The sequence below is a fragment of the Epinephelus moara genome, chromosome 6, assembly GCF_006386435.1.
Source record: "Epinephelus moara isolate mb chromosome 6, YSFRI_EMoa_1.0, whole genome shotgun sequence".
Taxonomy (NCBI): domain Eukaryota; kingdom Metazoa; phylum Chordata; class Actinopteri; order Perciformes; family Serranidae; genus Epinephelus; species Epinephelus moara.
This window is the reverse complement of record NC_065511.1, coordinates 11,439,812-11,457,941: the sequence shown is the minus strand read 5'-3', so window position 1 is coordinate 11,457,941 and position 18,130 is coordinate 11,439,812. Positions and strand designations below refer to the sequence as shown.

General features: G+C 41.3%; 1 protein-coding gene across 3 annotated transcripts in view; it reads right to left on the bottom strand.

The window, feature by feature from the left end:
* Positions 1 to 503: 503 nt before the first annotated feature.
* klhl32 (kelch-like family member 32) overlaps positions 504 to 18,130 on the bottom strand; it is a 38,905-nt gene continuing 21,278 nt past the window's right edge. For all 3 annotated transcript variants that reach the window (XM_050047749.1, XM_050047751.1, XM_050047752.1), the window contains exons 6-11: positions 14,258 to 14,473; positions 11,168 to 11,894; positions 9,991 to 10,049; positions 7,187 to 7,379; positions 4,359 to 4,453; positions 504 to 1,697 (exon numbers count right to left, since the gene is read on the bottom strand). In XM_050047749.1, coding sequence (XP_049903706.1) covers positions 1,536 to 1,697; positions 4,359 to 4,453; positions 7,187 to 7,379; positions 9,991 to 10,049; positions 11,168 to 11,894; positions 14,258 to 14,473 — 1,452 coding nt within the window. In that variant the 3' untranslated portion in view covers positions 504 to 1,535. The remainder of the gene's footprint in view (positions 1,698 to 4,358; positions 4,454 to 7,186; positions 7,380 to 9,990; positions 10,050 to 11,167; positions 11,895 to 14,257; positions 14,474 to 18,130) is intronic.

Below are 18,130 nucleotides of genomic sequence, written 5' to 3'. Positions count from 1 at the left end.
TGAGCCCAGACTATCTGTGCTTATACCATCAGGTGCTGGATCTGTCTCTACTCAGTTGGCACTCTGAATTACAGATTTGATGACAGTCGTGGGCGACTCCAAAGAGTTCAGTAGCAAAAAAAGAGAGAGAGAAAAAGTAAAGGAGAGGAGTACTGTTTGTTCCAATTCACTCTCGCCTTTCCAAGTCGCAGCAATCTCTTGCAATCCGGCTTTAGTTTGCACCTAATCACATGAAGTCTCACTCCTGTCTCCCACAATCACCAACTCCCATTTTCTGTCATTGCTAGTCATTTTCCAGCCTCATCAAACTGCAATGCATCGCTTCATCTGAGTGACTTTCTGCTGTACTGCATTCCTTTTCTCCATCGGTATCAGAGGTGGTAGGAGGAATAAAAGAGAGGCAGCAGAAGTGATGCTGTAAATTAGTGCTCAGTTATCTGTTGCGGCTAGATAATTCACCCCATTAACAGTCCTTATAAAATACATTCCAGATGAATTCATGGAGCTTCTTTATTCTGAAAATATGCCAATATATCCTTTCAGACACATGTTTTGGATAGAAGAGGTGAAGTGCAGAGTGACATTTTTTTCTTTTGGTCAATTTTGCTTTGAAAGTCAGCACAATGGAGTGTTAGTATAATATCATAAACACTTCTCTGAATGATGACAATGACCAGACATTCATTTAAACATAAACAGTCTTAGGTCCTGAGCATAATAAAAATTTCAAACTCACTTGCACTGGTCGATAACATACACATACAGTGGCGTGTCACTGCTGATGCAGAAAATCAAGTAATTATTTTACCTTTTATTTAAGTTAAAAAATGACATGGGTATTTATCCACTGATGGACTTCAGGCTCTTGACACTTGTCAACCCAATCTGTAATTTCAAAGAACATGCGAGTCAATGAGAAAACAGGCTTTGTTCTCCATATCTAGAAAAACATCCTGCACATGTTTTTCAGGCCACCAAAGTGATAATAGAGGTTTAATGGAAATGTTATACAGTGATTTTAGCTAGAAAAGCTCCTACAGCCCTATGATGGCTTACAAAGAGGACAGTTTCTTTGAACTCCTGTGGACAGTCGAGCAACACAGTAATGTTTCCACAAGTCACTTAATTGGTACCGGAATTGGCATTTTGTTCCTCTCTTCTTTGGGAATTAAAATCCCTCAGGAGTTTTTTTTTCTTAACTTGCTTCGCTGGACATCATGAATGGTGTCTCAGTCTTTGGGGAAATCCAACAGATATGCTGTATTATTGTGACAGCCACTTGTTTTTGAGTTTACTAGAAGCTTGCAGAATAACATGGCTCTTGTAGTTCAGGAAAGTATTGTTATTACATCTGGGTCTCAGAGAAATCCCTGTGCACTTGTGTGACAGGGATGGCAGCTTCCAGAACGATTACTATGATCAGGTACGTTTTTTTTCAGCCACGTTTGCAAATACTGACGGTCCAGGGTTGAGTTGAGGCTCCTCCACACTCTGGTTATGTGTTCATGTTTTCTGGCGTTTTGTTCACTGGTGGTTTAAACAGCACCTATCCTGTGATGGGGTACTTGTAGAGTCTGTAGGTTTGGGCAGGTGAAGTAAGGAGCAGGCAGGAAACATGTTGCTATCCCATTGGAGGCGAAAGGCAGCGTTGGCCCGTAGAAAACCTCTTCCTTCCCCTCCGTGCTCAGATCCAGCACCTGAAAGGCGAAACTTATTTAGTAATATTTGGTTTTCCTCATAAACCACCTTAAAGTACATCAGTTTAAATATGACTTAGTGGATTATGTAACACAAGTGTTGGCCGGTCAGTCAAACAACAGAGCAGACTAGGTCACCAATGGCACCAATATGTTTACACATAATGCGATGTGTAAACATAATACGATGAATGTACATGTTATTAAAGCCTCTGCAAGCTCATACAAACACAAAACTCTGAAATGAACTTTTCTGCTGAACACACTGAAAAGCAGAAAAAGCACATTAGACATACCATAAATTTGAAACCATGCTCTTCCCCACACTACAGTCACATCTTAGTAACTGAAATATTTGAATATTATAAAATATTTATTATTTTTCATGGCTTGTGTAACCTTAACTAGTTCCAAAATACAATATTTCAGACAGCACGTGAATGCAACATTAAAATTAATCTTTTTAACATTGTTAGACACCTGTACAGATATCTTCAATGGTGCTTTATTTATTTATTTATTTGTTTCATCATGTGTCATTTGAGTCTGTCAAAAATGTATTCCTCCCAGCAATAATTTGGGTCTTGTCCTATTGTTAACTGGAAGGGCATTCGAAGAGCGCAGACTTCTGCCAAGGCCAATAGTCTAGTCTTCTATGATATGCAATTTTGCAAGTGCAACCGCTATATATGTCTGGATATATTTCTAAAACTAATAGAATTATCTCAAAATATGATTGTGTGTAGCTATAGCCTCATCATTTTACTTCTAAACTGGAAATACTTAAAGGTAGGATCTGGAGGATTTTCAAACAAAACAAAATATAGACATATACAAATGAAATCCTGCTTAATCATCACCTATGGGCTTCTACTCATGTGTGGTGGTGACTCTGTTTGCAGAGCTCCTGCCCTTTAACTGTATGTTGATGTTTTTGTGAGCTCGGACCGCTTCTGGGCGGAGATTTCCCCAGCCAATGAGAGAGCGCAGGTGCCGTGCCCGAGCGTGTCCGAGCGTGCACCAGCGCGAGTCTTGCCTGAACCTCTTCTGTGAAGCCTTCTTCCTTACCTCCGGGCTCCGTACACCCGGGAGAGTTGAGCCTGATAGGAGGGGCCAAATTTTAATGTGTGTAGGGGCCAAATTTTAATGTGTGTTTACAAACAGCAACTGGAAAATCCTCCAGACCCTACCTTTAATTTTTCCCTGATATCTCTGGTGGAGTTTCTTGCAGATAATTCAAATTTGGATGTGAGTATGACTTTAAGACGCGCATATGAACATTTCCATAGCCACATCTTAGTTTGAGGGGAAAAAGCATTACAATTGTGGTTATGTTACAGTTGTACCAGTTCTGCCACTAAATATTTCACCCCCCAAATAACCATTTTTATATCCTCATGTTACATTGAGTTTGTGAGGAAAACTTTTGTTTTATCTTGCTAAACACAGGAGACTCTGGTCTACTGCTGCCTCCATCATTGCTTTTGTTTGTGTTATTGTGTGACTTTAGTGTTTCAAAGGTTAGTTCAGATTCAGCAAAGTTTCACAATAAAACAAACAACCTAGCCGACTGAGGAAGTGGTAGACCAGCAGCTCCCGTGTTCAGTGAGGGCAAATTACTATTTTTGTCAATAGAGTCTGGCTTTGAAGTGAGCATAGATAGGTTTCCCTTATAGCTCAGTTCCCTATCAGAAAGGTCTGTCTGGGAAGTACTGAGTATACAGCTGGATACATGAGACTTGGATTATACTGCACGAGTTGTGTGAGAGTTTGTAAACAGATGTTCTGATATAGTTTTTCTGTTTTTAAACAAGGACCCCTTTTACACCAGTTCATCAAGAATGTTCCTCATTTAAGATCCTTCATTTACTGTGGAGGCTTGCAATAAAAACAGAGTTCTCTTTACAAATTCAACATAACATGGGGTGAGTTACTGATAGACAAATAGTCATTTAAGGGCTGAAGTATTCCTTTAATAACTGTCCTCTAGTGCTTCTTGTGTTTTCTTTTCTGAATAAAGTTTTAAAACTTAATGTGAAAGCCACTCGGATTATGATACAGAGTTATCATACTTCTACAATTGGCTATGTTTTATCACTATTAAACTTACCCACCTACTGGATATTGAGATGCATGTCATTTATTCCATAAAAGCTAAATGCCCTATCACAATGTTAACAAAATGACAAATGATTTATGTATCCGCCCCTTGATTAGGATCCACTCAAAATGTAATGGGTTCTTCCTTGGTCCACGGTCCAACCTTCCACCAGGTTTCTTAAAAATCAGGTCAGGGGGTGTCGGTGACTTAGTGGTTAAAGCAGGCGCCCCATGTACAAGGCTTTTGCTGCAGCGGCCCAGGTTTGAATCCAGCCTGTGGCCCTTTGCTGCATGTCATCCCCCCTCTCTCTCCCTCCTTCACACTTACCTGTCCTGTCCAATAAAGGCAAAAATGCCCAAAAAAATATCTTATAAAAAAAAAATCAGGCCAGTGGGTTTTCCACAATCTTGCTCACAAACAGACAACATTTAGTGTGCTGCTGTTTCACTTCACTGTATGAACAGCATATCATCAATAGAAAAGCTTAATTCAGATTAATTTACCTAATAAACTGATAGTGTCACAACTGTTATTAGGATAAATCTAATGTCATCTCTCACCTGAATGCATGCCAGAGGTTCATTGGTCCAAATGGAGTATCCTCCAACCACATAGATCCTGTCATCGTGGACGGCTACTCCGGACTCGTTTTGACCTGAGGACGACAGAGCCGACACAATGCTTCACTGTGCCAAGCAGAGGGCATTCTGACAGTGTGACTTCTATGTCCCTCGGGAGGCAGAGAGAGAGAGAGAGATAAATGGAGAAAGATGGGGCAAGGGCGGGAGTGTATACAGAGCCGAGATTGAGCTCCTGTTCTCTTTCCTGTGACTTTGTCTTAAACTTTCACAGATATCACAGGAGGACGGAACAAAAGAGGAAAGTCATACAGGAGCAGAGAAGGAGGGAGAAATAGTAAAGTCACCTGAACTTTAAACCCTGTAAGCTTTCACTGAAGAGCGTGCAATGGGAGAATATGACCACTTCCTACAGTATATACGCATGATAGATTGCACCTCTAGTGCCTTGAGGCTGGTGGAGGTGGTACTCCATCCCACCTCCACCAGCCTGGAGGCTATAGATGCAGCATGCCCACGGGTCCAAAGTAGGGATATATGTGTTTTCATGTATATCATCCTACCGCCCACTCACAACCAGCAGGGAGGCAATATGTGTTGTGTTTTTATCTAATGAGAGAAGCAGAGAGCTTCACTCAACCTATGAGGCACATACAGTATATCATTGGGATTCAAAATGTACTGCGTTTGAGATAAATTAGCATTAAAGCCCCAAAGACTTATTTCTCTGTAACATTAAATATTTATGTCTACATAAAGCTACAATCAAGTTTAAACTTGATACAGCTTAACACTCAGAAACTCACTTTAATCAGGTTGAATTGACAATGCAAAGTATGTTTTCAGGGCTTTTGATAGAAAAGTTGACCACCTGAGGAATGTCAATCCAATATTCACTCCGTTTTGCTTTCCACTAACTCCTGAGGGGAATATCTGGCCCTCCAGCTGCTAAATGCTCCATAATGTTCACGTTGCTTACATAGTGAAGTTTGAATAGTCACAACGAGAGCTTCTTCTTCAGCTGCCGGATGAGACCAAAACCAAAACTAGAAATATTAGGAGGCATAAAATCTAAACAATGAGCGGAAGGACATTCTGAAAGATCCTGTTGGTAACTTTTATAAAAATAATTTTTTGACATATTTGCTGACACTGTCACTATATCCATTCCACACAGTTGAATATGAGACAGATAATCTGTGAAAAAAGTCACGTCCCTTTGCCTTATTGCCTCTGATGGTATTTGCTAGAAATGCCTGAAGGAAAACAACCAGTCAGAGGCGAGGAGTCTTTAATGCAGCTGTCAACTATATCAATCATTGTTTGTGAACTGCAATCAAATTGCAAATCAAGCTTCTGTTACTGCATTGCCTATTTCTCACTTCAGAATCAGAAATCAGAGTCAGAAATACTTTATAGATCCCCGAAGGGAAATTATGATTCGTTAAGCTGCTCCAATGTAAGGAATAGAGAATTTTAAGAAGTAAGAATAAGAGAATAATGAAATAAAAGTGTGTAAATATAAAGCAATGAAATAAATTAAAGCAGAAATGAAATGTGCATTAAAACAAAAAAAAATGTACATTATGTTACCGTGTTTAACACTCGTACTTAAGATATAAATTAAAATATTGAAATAAAATATATATCATCACTGTGCTGAGGCTGTAAGTATGAAATGTAACTACAATACATACATCAGTAGAATAAAACAACAATAGAATTAGAGTAAACATGAGAAATATGTACAGTTATGTGGATTGTATGTTGACGAGACACATTCAAAAGGTTAAAAAATGATTGCACAATTGAAAAGTCCAAATGTCAGTCTATTGACTCAGAGCGTCTGACACTGAGGGAAGAGTTGACTTCCTGTGGCGCTTTGTGGTGCATCAGTGTTTTCAGAAACATATTTTAGTGTACTGTTTAGATGTGAAATGAAAAAGTTTGGCAAAAGATTATTCTTATAAAAATGACCAACTGTAGCTTTAAAGCTGAGCTAAACTGCAGAGTCATAATGCTCGGTGAGTTTATCACTACAAACGACTCCTCTCACATACAAGCGGTCATATGATCCGTTGTTCATATGAAAAAATTACTTACAGGTGCTTAGAAATATCTCTACTAAAACTGAAAAGGTTGGCTCCAGAGCTGAAGATGTTCAATAAAGTTAAGCAGCCACACTGGGCAATTTCACCTGTTATTATCCCCTGATAGCAGTGACATATGACTTTGAATTTCAAGGACTGCAATACCCATAATTTACATAATGTGAGACTTTACAAAATGTTTCATGTGGTGACAAAAATCAACCATTTTTGTTACTTCCTGTCTCAACGGATTCCTGTGTGTTAACTGGTTTTCTGGCAGTGTGTGTGTAGGGTCTCAATTAAATGGGATTGTTTACTGTTGCTCCCACAGTTAAAGCAATAGTACAATATTTTGGGAAATACATTTATTCACAGATGATGATAGAAACAAGGGTAAACAGCCAGTGTTTGAGCTAACATAGCTGTCTCCTGACTGTAGCTTTATATTTAGTGTACACACATGAGAGTGGTATCAATCTTCTCATCTAACTCTCAGCAAGGAGAATAAGTGTATGTCAGACTTCCTATAAATGCGTAGCCGGCTATTTTACAGCATTTTTTCAGTGTGATGTCCTCCTATGTTTCTGTCTATAGCAACACTGAAAGGAAAGAACACAGTTTTGCTGATCAGAGTGTTGACCAATTGGTTACTGTCTCATCTCAAGTATAAATCTGTTAGTGTATGCACGGTCACATGTGTGGTTTGTTCACTTTGCCCACCCGTGAGGAGGCTGAAGGAGCAGCGTGTCCACTGGTCCAGGTCCATGTTGTAGGAGTCGATGTGGCGGACTAGTATGCGATCGTTGTTGTAGTCCAGGTCGTTCCCGCCGAGCACGTAGAGCTGCCTCCTCACCGCCGCCATGACGTGGTAAACTCGCCTCTGCAACATGGGACTGCGGGCCAACCACTGGTCCTGAGAAAGGAGGTGGAGGTGGTTGGAGAAAGGATTAGGGGGGAAGCAGATGGAGGGGAAGAAAGAAGGAAGAAAATGATTTGATGCAGATGAGAAGGAGGTGAGATGTGGTATGAAGAGGGAGGGAGAGAGAAACAGAGAGGGTGGGAAGGGAAGGAGGATGAATAAGAAGATTAATATTTAAGCATATCCATGCATGGGTAATTGATGTATGCTCAGTGCTAAGATAAATAACGTGACACTGGAGCTCTGGTTTGTACTAATGACTTCCCTCCCTATTTCTAATCATATGTTTCAGCCACTCCATTTTACACCGAGGATCCCTGCTCATTTCACTAAGTGTGTCGAAGCTTATTTTGTGTCAGTGTGTGTGTATGTGTGTGTGTGTTTGATTGAGGCAGAGAATGAGGAGTGAATATGTGTGTGTGTGCGTCTGCTGGGAGCTGACGGGTGGCCATCTGTTGAGGGTAGAGTGGGTGGGGGGTTGCTGTTGCTCTGGCAGGTGAACGTAGATTCATGGTGAATACAAATGAGACTCTCTCCCTCTCTTTTTCGCCTGCTTCTTCGTTCCCTCGCTTCCACGCCAACGTGTACAAACACGGACCCATATGGATATGCACCTTACACATATACACACTGCATACCTCCATACTATATACAGCCTCACCGAGATCCGGCCCTCTTTAACAGCTGGCTCATATACTTAGACAAACACAAACGGCAGCTTCCTACATTCCACTACAGTTAGCTGTGAGTACTGCAAATACAGAAATGATACTTAATCAAATTCATTCTCATCCATGATGCATTAAAGACCAACAACACAAATGTATGTATATATATGAGTGTTCGCTTTGTATATAAGATAAAAAGGTTGTAACCTTGTAGAGGCAATACTGGGAGGATTTACATTAAAGGAGCAGCACTGATATTTTTTGTAACATGAATAATTCACTACAAATCACAAATACAATACTTACCTGTGGATTAAATTCTAAAATAAGCTGTAGAGTTTCACATTTTTTATGTAGTTTTCCACGATGCCATAGGTGTACATTCATTTCCATATGGTGTAAAAATCAATTAGCAGGCTCCTGACACCTGCCTGTTGTGCAATCCATCACAGCGAACATAATGTCTGCATTCATTTTCTGAAAAAAGCCATTATTGCTATCCTAATGCTGTTTAAGCGCAGATTTTTTTTAATGCATGCTCTGCATCGCCTCCCAACAATAATATTACTTTGACAAAAATGAATGCACAGTGAACACTTACTGTCATGTTGTGCTAATGTTTGGTTATATAAATCAAATTTACAAATTTGTCTCAGCAATGGCTGGTTGTAAATTGTAAATTTGTAAATTCTGTACATTTGATTCTACATTTGGTTTTACAATGTGAACACTATAGTGACACCCTCTATCCTTACACCCTTATTGAGGTCAGGAGGAAAACATTTATCAGTGGAGAAACAAGGGGGATAGACAGAGGACAGATACTTCTTCCAGGACAGACAGGCATGCAATATCATTTACAGTGAACAGCTTTGTGCGCACAGTCAACAGAAAAAGCAGCCAACTGCACTATGGAGACACACAAGTTACAGTATTATGTAAATAAAATACATTACTTATAATTTGTGACATGACGGGCAACACAACTCAGGAGTAAGCGAGTCTGACGACTGACTGCGCACAACTGAAATAGCGTGGGAGTTTCTGGCACAAATTCACCAACTTGCAAGGTGCATGGAGAAGCAGTCTTAAAGGATCAGAACTATAGCAACACTTGTAGTATGGAGAACATCGGACCAACACATTTGTGGCGGACCCTGATGACTGGTGAGACTGTTGCCAGTTTGCACACTGCTCGAAACGTGTGTGGACTGCATGAAGAAACAATTTAAGTGGAGTGCTGTCCTACTGCTGATTTTAGACCCTGATAAAGGCCACAGGCTGAAACAAGTTGGTCTGATGGTATAATTGTTCTTCACACCATAAGTGTTGCTGGAGTTTTGACCCATTTTTTATAGAGCTGGATGAAACCCGACGGCTGCATGGAAAGCAGCCTTTATCAGTTGATTTCTTGGGTCACTTTGTGGCAGCATGATGAGCTGTAAACACAAAACTGACTTGTTTCCATATGGCTGGCTAATATAGCAAATGTGTTAGCAGACAGTTATCTATACACATCCAGCAGACATGCTACACACATTCATTTAAAGTCATGTTTCTGGCTAACTGGCACATGTTAAGTCTAATATCCACTCTTTTTTGGCTCTGCTTTGGTCTCTACCAACTCTTGCCGAAAATATTAATCTCTTTAGTTGCTAAAATGCTTCACACCAGCTAACTGCTAACTTTGTGTGTCTGTCTTTGGATGCTGGTCTTGTTGTGTACACTGGGTTAAAAATACAGCTGCTTGCTGCTGGAAACAGTGCTGATGAGAGCAGTGAGACTGAACCAAAACAGTAAAACTGCAGGCCATAAAACCAAAAAATTAGCTACACGATGCTAAGAAATTCCAAGGAACTGATGGGTCCGTCACAAGAAAACCTTTCACACTTCCCATAAGCACTTAAAGGACGAGATCTAGATCACTACACAGTTACCTGTTCTGGGTCATACACCATCAGTCGATTCTGGTACTGAGCTGTGTTCGTCACCCCACCTGTAACATGAATCAGAGAGCAAAAGATTTTGGTACAAATGTGCATAAAGAAGTGTATATCTGAACAACACGTCAAGAGTGTGTCTGTTCATGTATATCAAAGTGGACAACTTTCCCCTAGCATTTCCAAGTGATATTATTGTTGGCGCAATTGGCCGAAAGACAACTGGATCACTTTCAGTTTTCCACAGAGACTATCAACTACCAACAACACAGGGCGCACTGCATTTGTTTCCAAATCTCTGTGAAGAAATAATGAACACCAATTTGGAAACAGGAGAGAAGAAAGAAGCATGTTCACTGAAGAGGTAAAGTGAAATCGTCATAACTTTATATTGAGTAACAACATAATTTGGGTATTGCTTCCAACAAACAAAAACTGCCGCAGGGGTTAGCGCCAGGGGGGAGGGGAAGTAGAAGAAACATTAGGAGTAAAAGAGTGACTTTATTCATTTAGTCTGTGAGGTTGACATGAAAGCAGATGGAAATTCTTTAGTAGGTGTAAAGAAAAATAAACCTTTTATTCTATGTTTTTTACATGCAAGAAACTGCACAACGGTGACGTGATAACATCGCCGTCTCTGATGTCAGCCTGACATGAAATTATCTTTTTTCTCCACTGATATTATGGCTAATGAATGTTCAAATTCTACTGCACACTTAAAAGATTATCATTGGGGGGTTTTTTGGCTTGTGAGTGAAGCAAATCTACCAGCCACTTGCAGCCTGCACCCTGATTGTGGAAAGAAAGCCCTCTAGGGTTAGATACTGATAGCTACTGGGGAAAACAAAATCACTATCCTGTTTATGTTTTGGTTGCGCATTGGTTGGTGCACTTCCTTTGCACCATAAATCAGGGCCTTTGTTTTCCCAGGAGATCGTACCCAGTGATTGACAGAATTGCATAGTGAAGGTGAGGCCTATAGGAAACCAATTTAAATGCTGATAGTGTCATTATTCTAAAGCTATTACATTGTGCCATTAACATTTACTTAATAATGATAAGTTAAAGCACAAAACATGTCTATTTCCACTTTAATGTGTCGAATCAAGGCAAATGTAATGCATATGTGACAGTGTGTAAGTATCTTGAGTCTGTCCTGTTTATCAGTGTATACCTGAGACCCAGAGCAGGTTGTCAGCCACACAGCCGGCGTGGCAGGACAGTGAGCGGTCGAAGGGTTGGACAAACATCCATTTGTTCCTCTTGGGACAGTAGCGCTCCACAGAGGGCAGCACCTGCCTCAGCTCGTTCCTGCCCCCGACTGCGTACAGGTACTGACCCAGCACACCCAGGACAAAGTGTTCTCTGCAGGCCTTCATGGGGGCAATCTCAGTCCAACAGTTTCCCCTGGGGTCGTATCGACAAGCAGTCCTCACAGCGCACGTCCTCCCAGTCGCATGCTCCACCTCCCCACCCACAACAAATAGGAAGTTCCCCATTACGGCCACACAGTGGTGGCTGCGCCCAGTGGGCATGGGCGCCAGCTCGCTCCAGTTCGACCCACCTGCAACACGTACATGCTCTTGCGCAGCCGGGTTGAAGTACCGCAGCTCCCTGACTCTGCTCACCTCCCTCTTTCGCCCGCCAGCTATGTAAAGGGTGAGAGACTGAAAGCGAGGCCTGGTGCGGGCTGACTGACGGAGGGGCTGGGCGAAGGTGGCATGGTGGTAGTCCAGGGCCTCCTCCACAAAGGCGGCAGCAGTTGGACTGGACTGGACCAGAGCATGGCTACGGGCAAGGTGGTGTAGTGTGGAGACGTCCATCAGGCCATAGCGGACGTGTTGGAGTAGATCCTCAGTGTACTGGTAGCGACAGTCGTGTTCCAGCCACAGAACGACCAGCTAGAGACAGATCAAATACAGAGATAAGAACTGTGTGAGTTATGGACTGTTTGAACACTCGTTCCCACCTTCACACAAATAAAATAAAGTTAAATGTTTCATATAAAGTTATCTTAACTAAAATTCAGTATCACACGTAGGGCTCGGTCCACTCATTAAGTGGTAATGATAAATGTTTGCTTAGCACTGCAGACCTTTAGTTAAAAAAAAGGAGTGACAATGTTCACCATTTTGCTGTTTGCAAGAAATTTGGAAAGTACTTATACAATTTTGAATGTACAATTTGATGCAGTCCTTTGAAAGAGGGGGTGGGAAGAAGGATGAGGTTAGGATGGGGCAAGACAAGAGGTTAAGTGGATCAGAGACAAAGAGGGAAGGAAAAAAGGATGCAAGAGGAAAGTAAAAGGAAGTAAGAGAGAGTATGAAGTCGGTCTGAAATTAATGAGAGATCAGGGAAAATATGTTATATGTTGCTAATCAGAATTATTGTTCTAGAAACCTATAGGCTATTATGGCAAGACTTAGGCAAGCCAGCGCTGCACCCATACCTCCCAACACTCACTCACACAAGTATTTAATCAGCAGCATTCAATAAGCAGACTGTAAATATCCACAGGCACCTTCCTTTGTTTAATGCAGGCGAACTGGGTTGCAGAGAATTTAATTGAACTTGAGAGCAGTGGAAGGTTATTTAGTTGCGATGAGGTGCGAGTGTGGGCGAGATGAGTGGAGATCACTGATACCATTATCGGGTAAACAAAGCGGTTTTTAACGTCATCTGTGCAGAGATGAAGAACATGGTACAGCACAATGAAGTCAAGTTTTGGGGTCGTGGAGGCTGGTGACATATTGTTTTCAGACATGGATGCTGATGGACAAATCCGACAAAATTAACAGCATCACACCAGACATCCAAACAGAGCTTGGTGTATGAAGTATAGACAAATACTCAGTGTGCACCAAACAGATTTTCCTTAATTTCCTCTTCAATCCAATCTAAAGGTGTGAATATGCAACAAACATGCAAGTCAGGATCATCTTTTTGTGGTATCTGTGCCACTCTCCTGTCTCTACCTCCCTTTCTCTATCGCTCACCCCGCCTCTCTCCTCCTCATTGCTCTGAAGTGACAGTATGTGTGTGTGTTTCTGAGTGTGTGTGAGCGTGTGCACTACGGCAGCTGACTGTGAAGGTCACGCTGCATCACGCAACTTCCTCAGGGCACAGAATAAATCAACTCCTTCTCCCTCCTTCCCCTACGCACTGAAAGAGAAAGTACGAGAGCATGTGTGTGCTTGTGTGTGTGTGTGTGTGTGTGTGTGTGTGTGATAGGGAGAGTTAGACTACAAAAGACAGGGAGAGAGAGTGAGGGGAAGAGATAGTGAGAGGTAAAGGGAGGGGAAAAGCTACAGAAAGGCAGAGCAAAGGATGGCAAGAAAGACGAGAGAGGAAAAAAAACAAAGCCAGAGAAAATGTGATTTCCAGAGCGTGAGAGACTCTAAGAAAACTCTGAGTGACGATGATTGACTGCCAAGCTATATCGGTCCGGCACTGGCGTGCACACCCCCCTCAACCCCCCCACCATTTCGGACGACGGCCCCCGCTTGCCGTTCGCTTCCGTCTGATGCCCAAATTAACCTTCTGGGCGAAGTGAAGGAGGCCCAAAGCAGCCTAATCAGAGGCTGATTATGGCGGCGGCGGCTGGCTAAAGGGTCAGGGTAATTGTGCCATCAGAGGCCTGATTGTTTTCAATCAGACGGGCGGCCGAGTGACAGCTGGGGGATTGGGGCCCTGATGGAGCCGCGGTGGGCCTAATCAGAGAAGAGAAGGGGAGAAAGACAGAGAGGGAGAGAGATCGGAGGGGGAGAGCGGAAGGGGGGAGGCTGATTGGTGCAAATGAACAGTCAAAACAGTAAGTCTCCACCCTAGCACTGCCGCTTCACTCAGTCCCGGCAGTTCATGAGACATGCACACGCCCATGCACGCTCATATAGATGCATGGACTGATGCACATCACACATGTGTCCATCACATGAGGACAAAAACAATCCTTCCTAATGCATATCCTCATTAATACAAACAAACAGTGTGAGATGCAGCTGGCAGTGTTTAATTTGTTCTTTATTAGTCTCTGTGTGTGCTGTGCATTGTGTCATGCATTTCTATCTTTGTGTGTGTGTTATGACCAGAATATTTCGGCACCAAGATGCAATCCGTTCCCATTCACAAGCTGAGACAACCGTTTCTCACTGTATCTTTCAAAATATGACCATAACACTATCACTTCAATCCCACATCCCTTACCTCTACTTCCATGACCACTTACACACACACACACACACACTCACACACACACTTTCAGTACCTTCCATATCTCCTCCTCGCTCAGAGAGGTGAGGCGGTCGCTCTTCAGCACCTCCCTGAGGAGGCGGTAGGGCAGCTGCAGGGCCTCATCCTGCCTGCTCTGGCTCAGCTCAGACAGATGCTCCACCAGGAAGCCCACCACGGCCTCCTCTAAGGCGGGGAGGTGGAACAGGTCGGCCACGCGGTACAGCTCCAGGTAGTTCACACTGCTCAGTTCCTGCAGGGTGAATACATAAACATACAAATGAATGCAGATATTCACCAAAAAAATGTTTTTCTTTGTACTTACAAACAGCAAAAGATGACATCACCAGATATTATAATCTGGAAAGAAGCATATTTTGTCAAAAATATACTCATGTAAGACTTAATTCAGGCTGTAATTCTATAGGAATATGTTACTAAATTATAGGTGTTTTGTTTTTATTTTTTTAACTCGCAGCTGGAGCAGTTGAACATATATGTTCATCCCTGGTACATACTGTAGATACATGTGTAAGCTATACAGACAGAATGCATACATTAACTGTGGGCTGATTTTAATTTCATAGTTAAAGGATAACATTAGAGATGCAAAATGCAGAGACAGACAGATAAAAATAAAGAAGAGGAAAGGGGATAAATAAAAGAAAATGAGGCCCAAGTAGTGGAATAAGAGTGCCATCTTCTGGCTGTCCTTCAGCACATACAGTACAAACATGCATCAGCTCAACCTGTAACAATGAAACACCTTCATTCCCTATTTAGAGTATACAAGCTGTTACCATCAGATTGAGCATATAGGGTGCCGTCCCTCCAAACAAACCAGGATCACAGATCATTTGTGCTCACAGGTAATGCACTGTTGAACAAACTGTGGAAGTAGTAACTGAACGTATGTGTGAGAGGATGCTGCACCTTTTGATATGTAGAGCACTTTAATTATATGTAGGGGTTTTTTTGGTTGGTGGTGGTGTTATGGTACACAGTGAATTTCTGAAAGGACTGATAAATATGTTGGTGAAGATTCTAAGTCATCTAGGTCATGGTAATCTTGACTTTCTTGAAGATGTTTCACTTCTCATCCAAGAACTGAAGAAGCTTCTTAGATGAGAGATGAGAGGTGAAAAGTCTCCGAGAAACTCAAGCAAGTCCAGTTGCCTACAATATAGCACTTAAGATGACTGATAAATATCTGTTTATCTATGGATCAACCACTCAGGGTTTTTTAAAAATAGATATTTCACACAAAAATTCATTTCATTTCATTACTAATTCTACTGTTTTACAGAAAAAAACTACATAGTGTGTATTTTATTTTTAAAAAAATCATAGGATTAAAAAAAAAAGATTTATGGTCTTTATTAAATATTAGAATGATGATTACACAAATAACAACAGTAACTATTTCACATTCAGTCAAAACATGTCGTTAAAATCATTTCAGATAAAGCACCATACACAGCTAGAGTAGCATTGATCAGTCATTCAATTTTCAATTAACTGAATCCTGCACATCTGTATCCATCATATGAGAGGCAGATGATCCTGACTGGCTGATATATCTGATTTTCAATCAACTGGTGCAGTGTGTATCGGGAAATCAATGTTATTGGTGTGGCTTTACCATCCACTCACACCACATACCACATAAAACAGTGAGCTTACATGTGCTCTGCAAACAGCGGTGTCAGCAGGTAAGGAGATGATTAAACAGGTAAATCAATGACATTATTCAGGAGTTTGCTGTTTTGCCAATAGTGAGGTATGGACTGGTTACTACAAACCAATGGAACTGAAGCTTCAGCAACCACCAGATGGCACATTTGAGCTAAGCTGACAACTGTGATGTAACTGTGAGGACTTGGATGGGAAAACACAGAATAAAAAGATTACAGTCTGGTGGCAGGGATTCAAGATGCACAAGATGAAATAGCAGATGTATTTAGTACTGTGGAGTATGTATATGTATGTAATTCAGTGATTCTAAAACCACAGCAAAATGCACTGAATTCCAGGGAAACATACAACGGTGTATCAAAAGCCTCAGAGTGGTTCTGCTCTGCAACAACCTCAGCCTGATTTGTCTTTATCTGCAGCAGCTTTTGGCTGCGTACCCAGAGGACAGTAGGCTGACTTTGCCTCTATTCCAACAGATCCATCTTAGGCTCTGGGATAAAATACATAAATCAAGTGACTGGGTGGCCTAGTTCTTGAAGAGATCTGGACTCAGGCACCTTAGCTGACAAGCATCCACCCCACCCAAGTGTCCCTGAGCAGCACCCTGAATCTGTTCTGGCTCAAGTGCCCAAGTCTCCATCTGACTCTGAGCTTTAACCTCACATCAAAACTAGACCGCAGTTGATGGGACATTGTTAAATTTTAAAATTCATAGTAAAATGACAGTGTTTTCTTCGGACATGAATGACTTTTCACATCAAACTTTGCAGTGACGTCAGCTTGAAGGAATAGTTTGACATTTTGGGAGATACACCTATTTGCTTTCTACCCGTGAATTAGATGAGAAGTTCCATACCACTCTCTCATATCTATAGGCTAAATATGAAGCTAGAGCCGGATGACAGTTACCTTAGCATAAAGACTGGAAGCAGCAACAGCTTGTCGGGCTCTGTGTACAGGTAAAAAATCCACTTACTACCACCACTGAAAATCACTATATTTTTTTGTTTAAGCTATATGAAAACACCTTCTTAATCCAGCTTGTTGTTTTTGCACTTCCGTTTTTGTATGGATAAAACAAATGAGTTAAAACATGTTAATAAGTGAGCTTTAGAGGTGCTGGTAGGTGGATTTTGTTACTTTTGGAAAGTGCCAGGCTAGCTGTTTTCCTGTTTCAAGTCCATGCTAAGATAAGCTAAATGTCTCCTGGCTCTAGATTCATATTAATGAGTGTATTTCCCCAATGATGAACTGTTCCATTGTTAATGTAACTGTAGCTGTGGTCAGCACAAGCATCACTTGTTTCTTCACTGTTTTTCTACAGTAATTAGGGATAATCATAAGATCATGAGAAGATTATTAGAAACGCCCATTTATACATCACTATCATGGTTATGATCTGGGTTTTGGAGACTACAGTTTATGGTCTGTGACAAGGCCATGTCAGGATTTTTTTTAACAAAAGTGAAGCAGCCAGAAACAGTGTATTCACCATAATCCCAATGTAAAAGTACAATACATAATTTTCCATCACAACGACAGCACTTAAAACCTGAAAACCCTGCCCAAACCTAAGAGGGGGTCAGGGAGACATGCCTCCCCACCCCAAGATTTTTTTCCCCATTTATGGCAGCCATATGCACTATGATTCAAGCCATTTGAGATAAGACAATTCTGTACATCATCTGAAGAAAAACATGATAACTGCAAAGGACAAAGTCACCCTGTAGAGCCTATATCCGTTTTTGTATCTGAGTGTTCTCCAGCTGTCTTCATCATTCTCAAACCATAACACAACTAATGTTTAGGATGACTAATTTTCACTCCTGCCGCCTAAAGAGAGGCAAAAATTGTCTGATTTTACTCCTTTTAAGTTACGAAACATAGGTAGTAGGGTAGGATTTTGGTGCAAACAGCATTAGCAGACTGAGTGTTAAACTGACAAATCTGCTACATTTGAATCCATCCCATAATAATCTGTGCTGTTCCAATTGCAAATCAAGGAAAACCCAACAATGTCAAGTAAAAGTGGCTTTAAATATTCTGAATTTAATATAAGGCCAATAGAAAAACATTTACTCGATTATTTCTTTAGGGAATAGGATATAGTATAATATTAGGATAAACAACATGGGCATAAATTATTATCTGAATGATAAAGTTAAAGATATTTTATAAACCTAAAAGATTCAAAGCCCCCCTGCTCCGCCTCTTC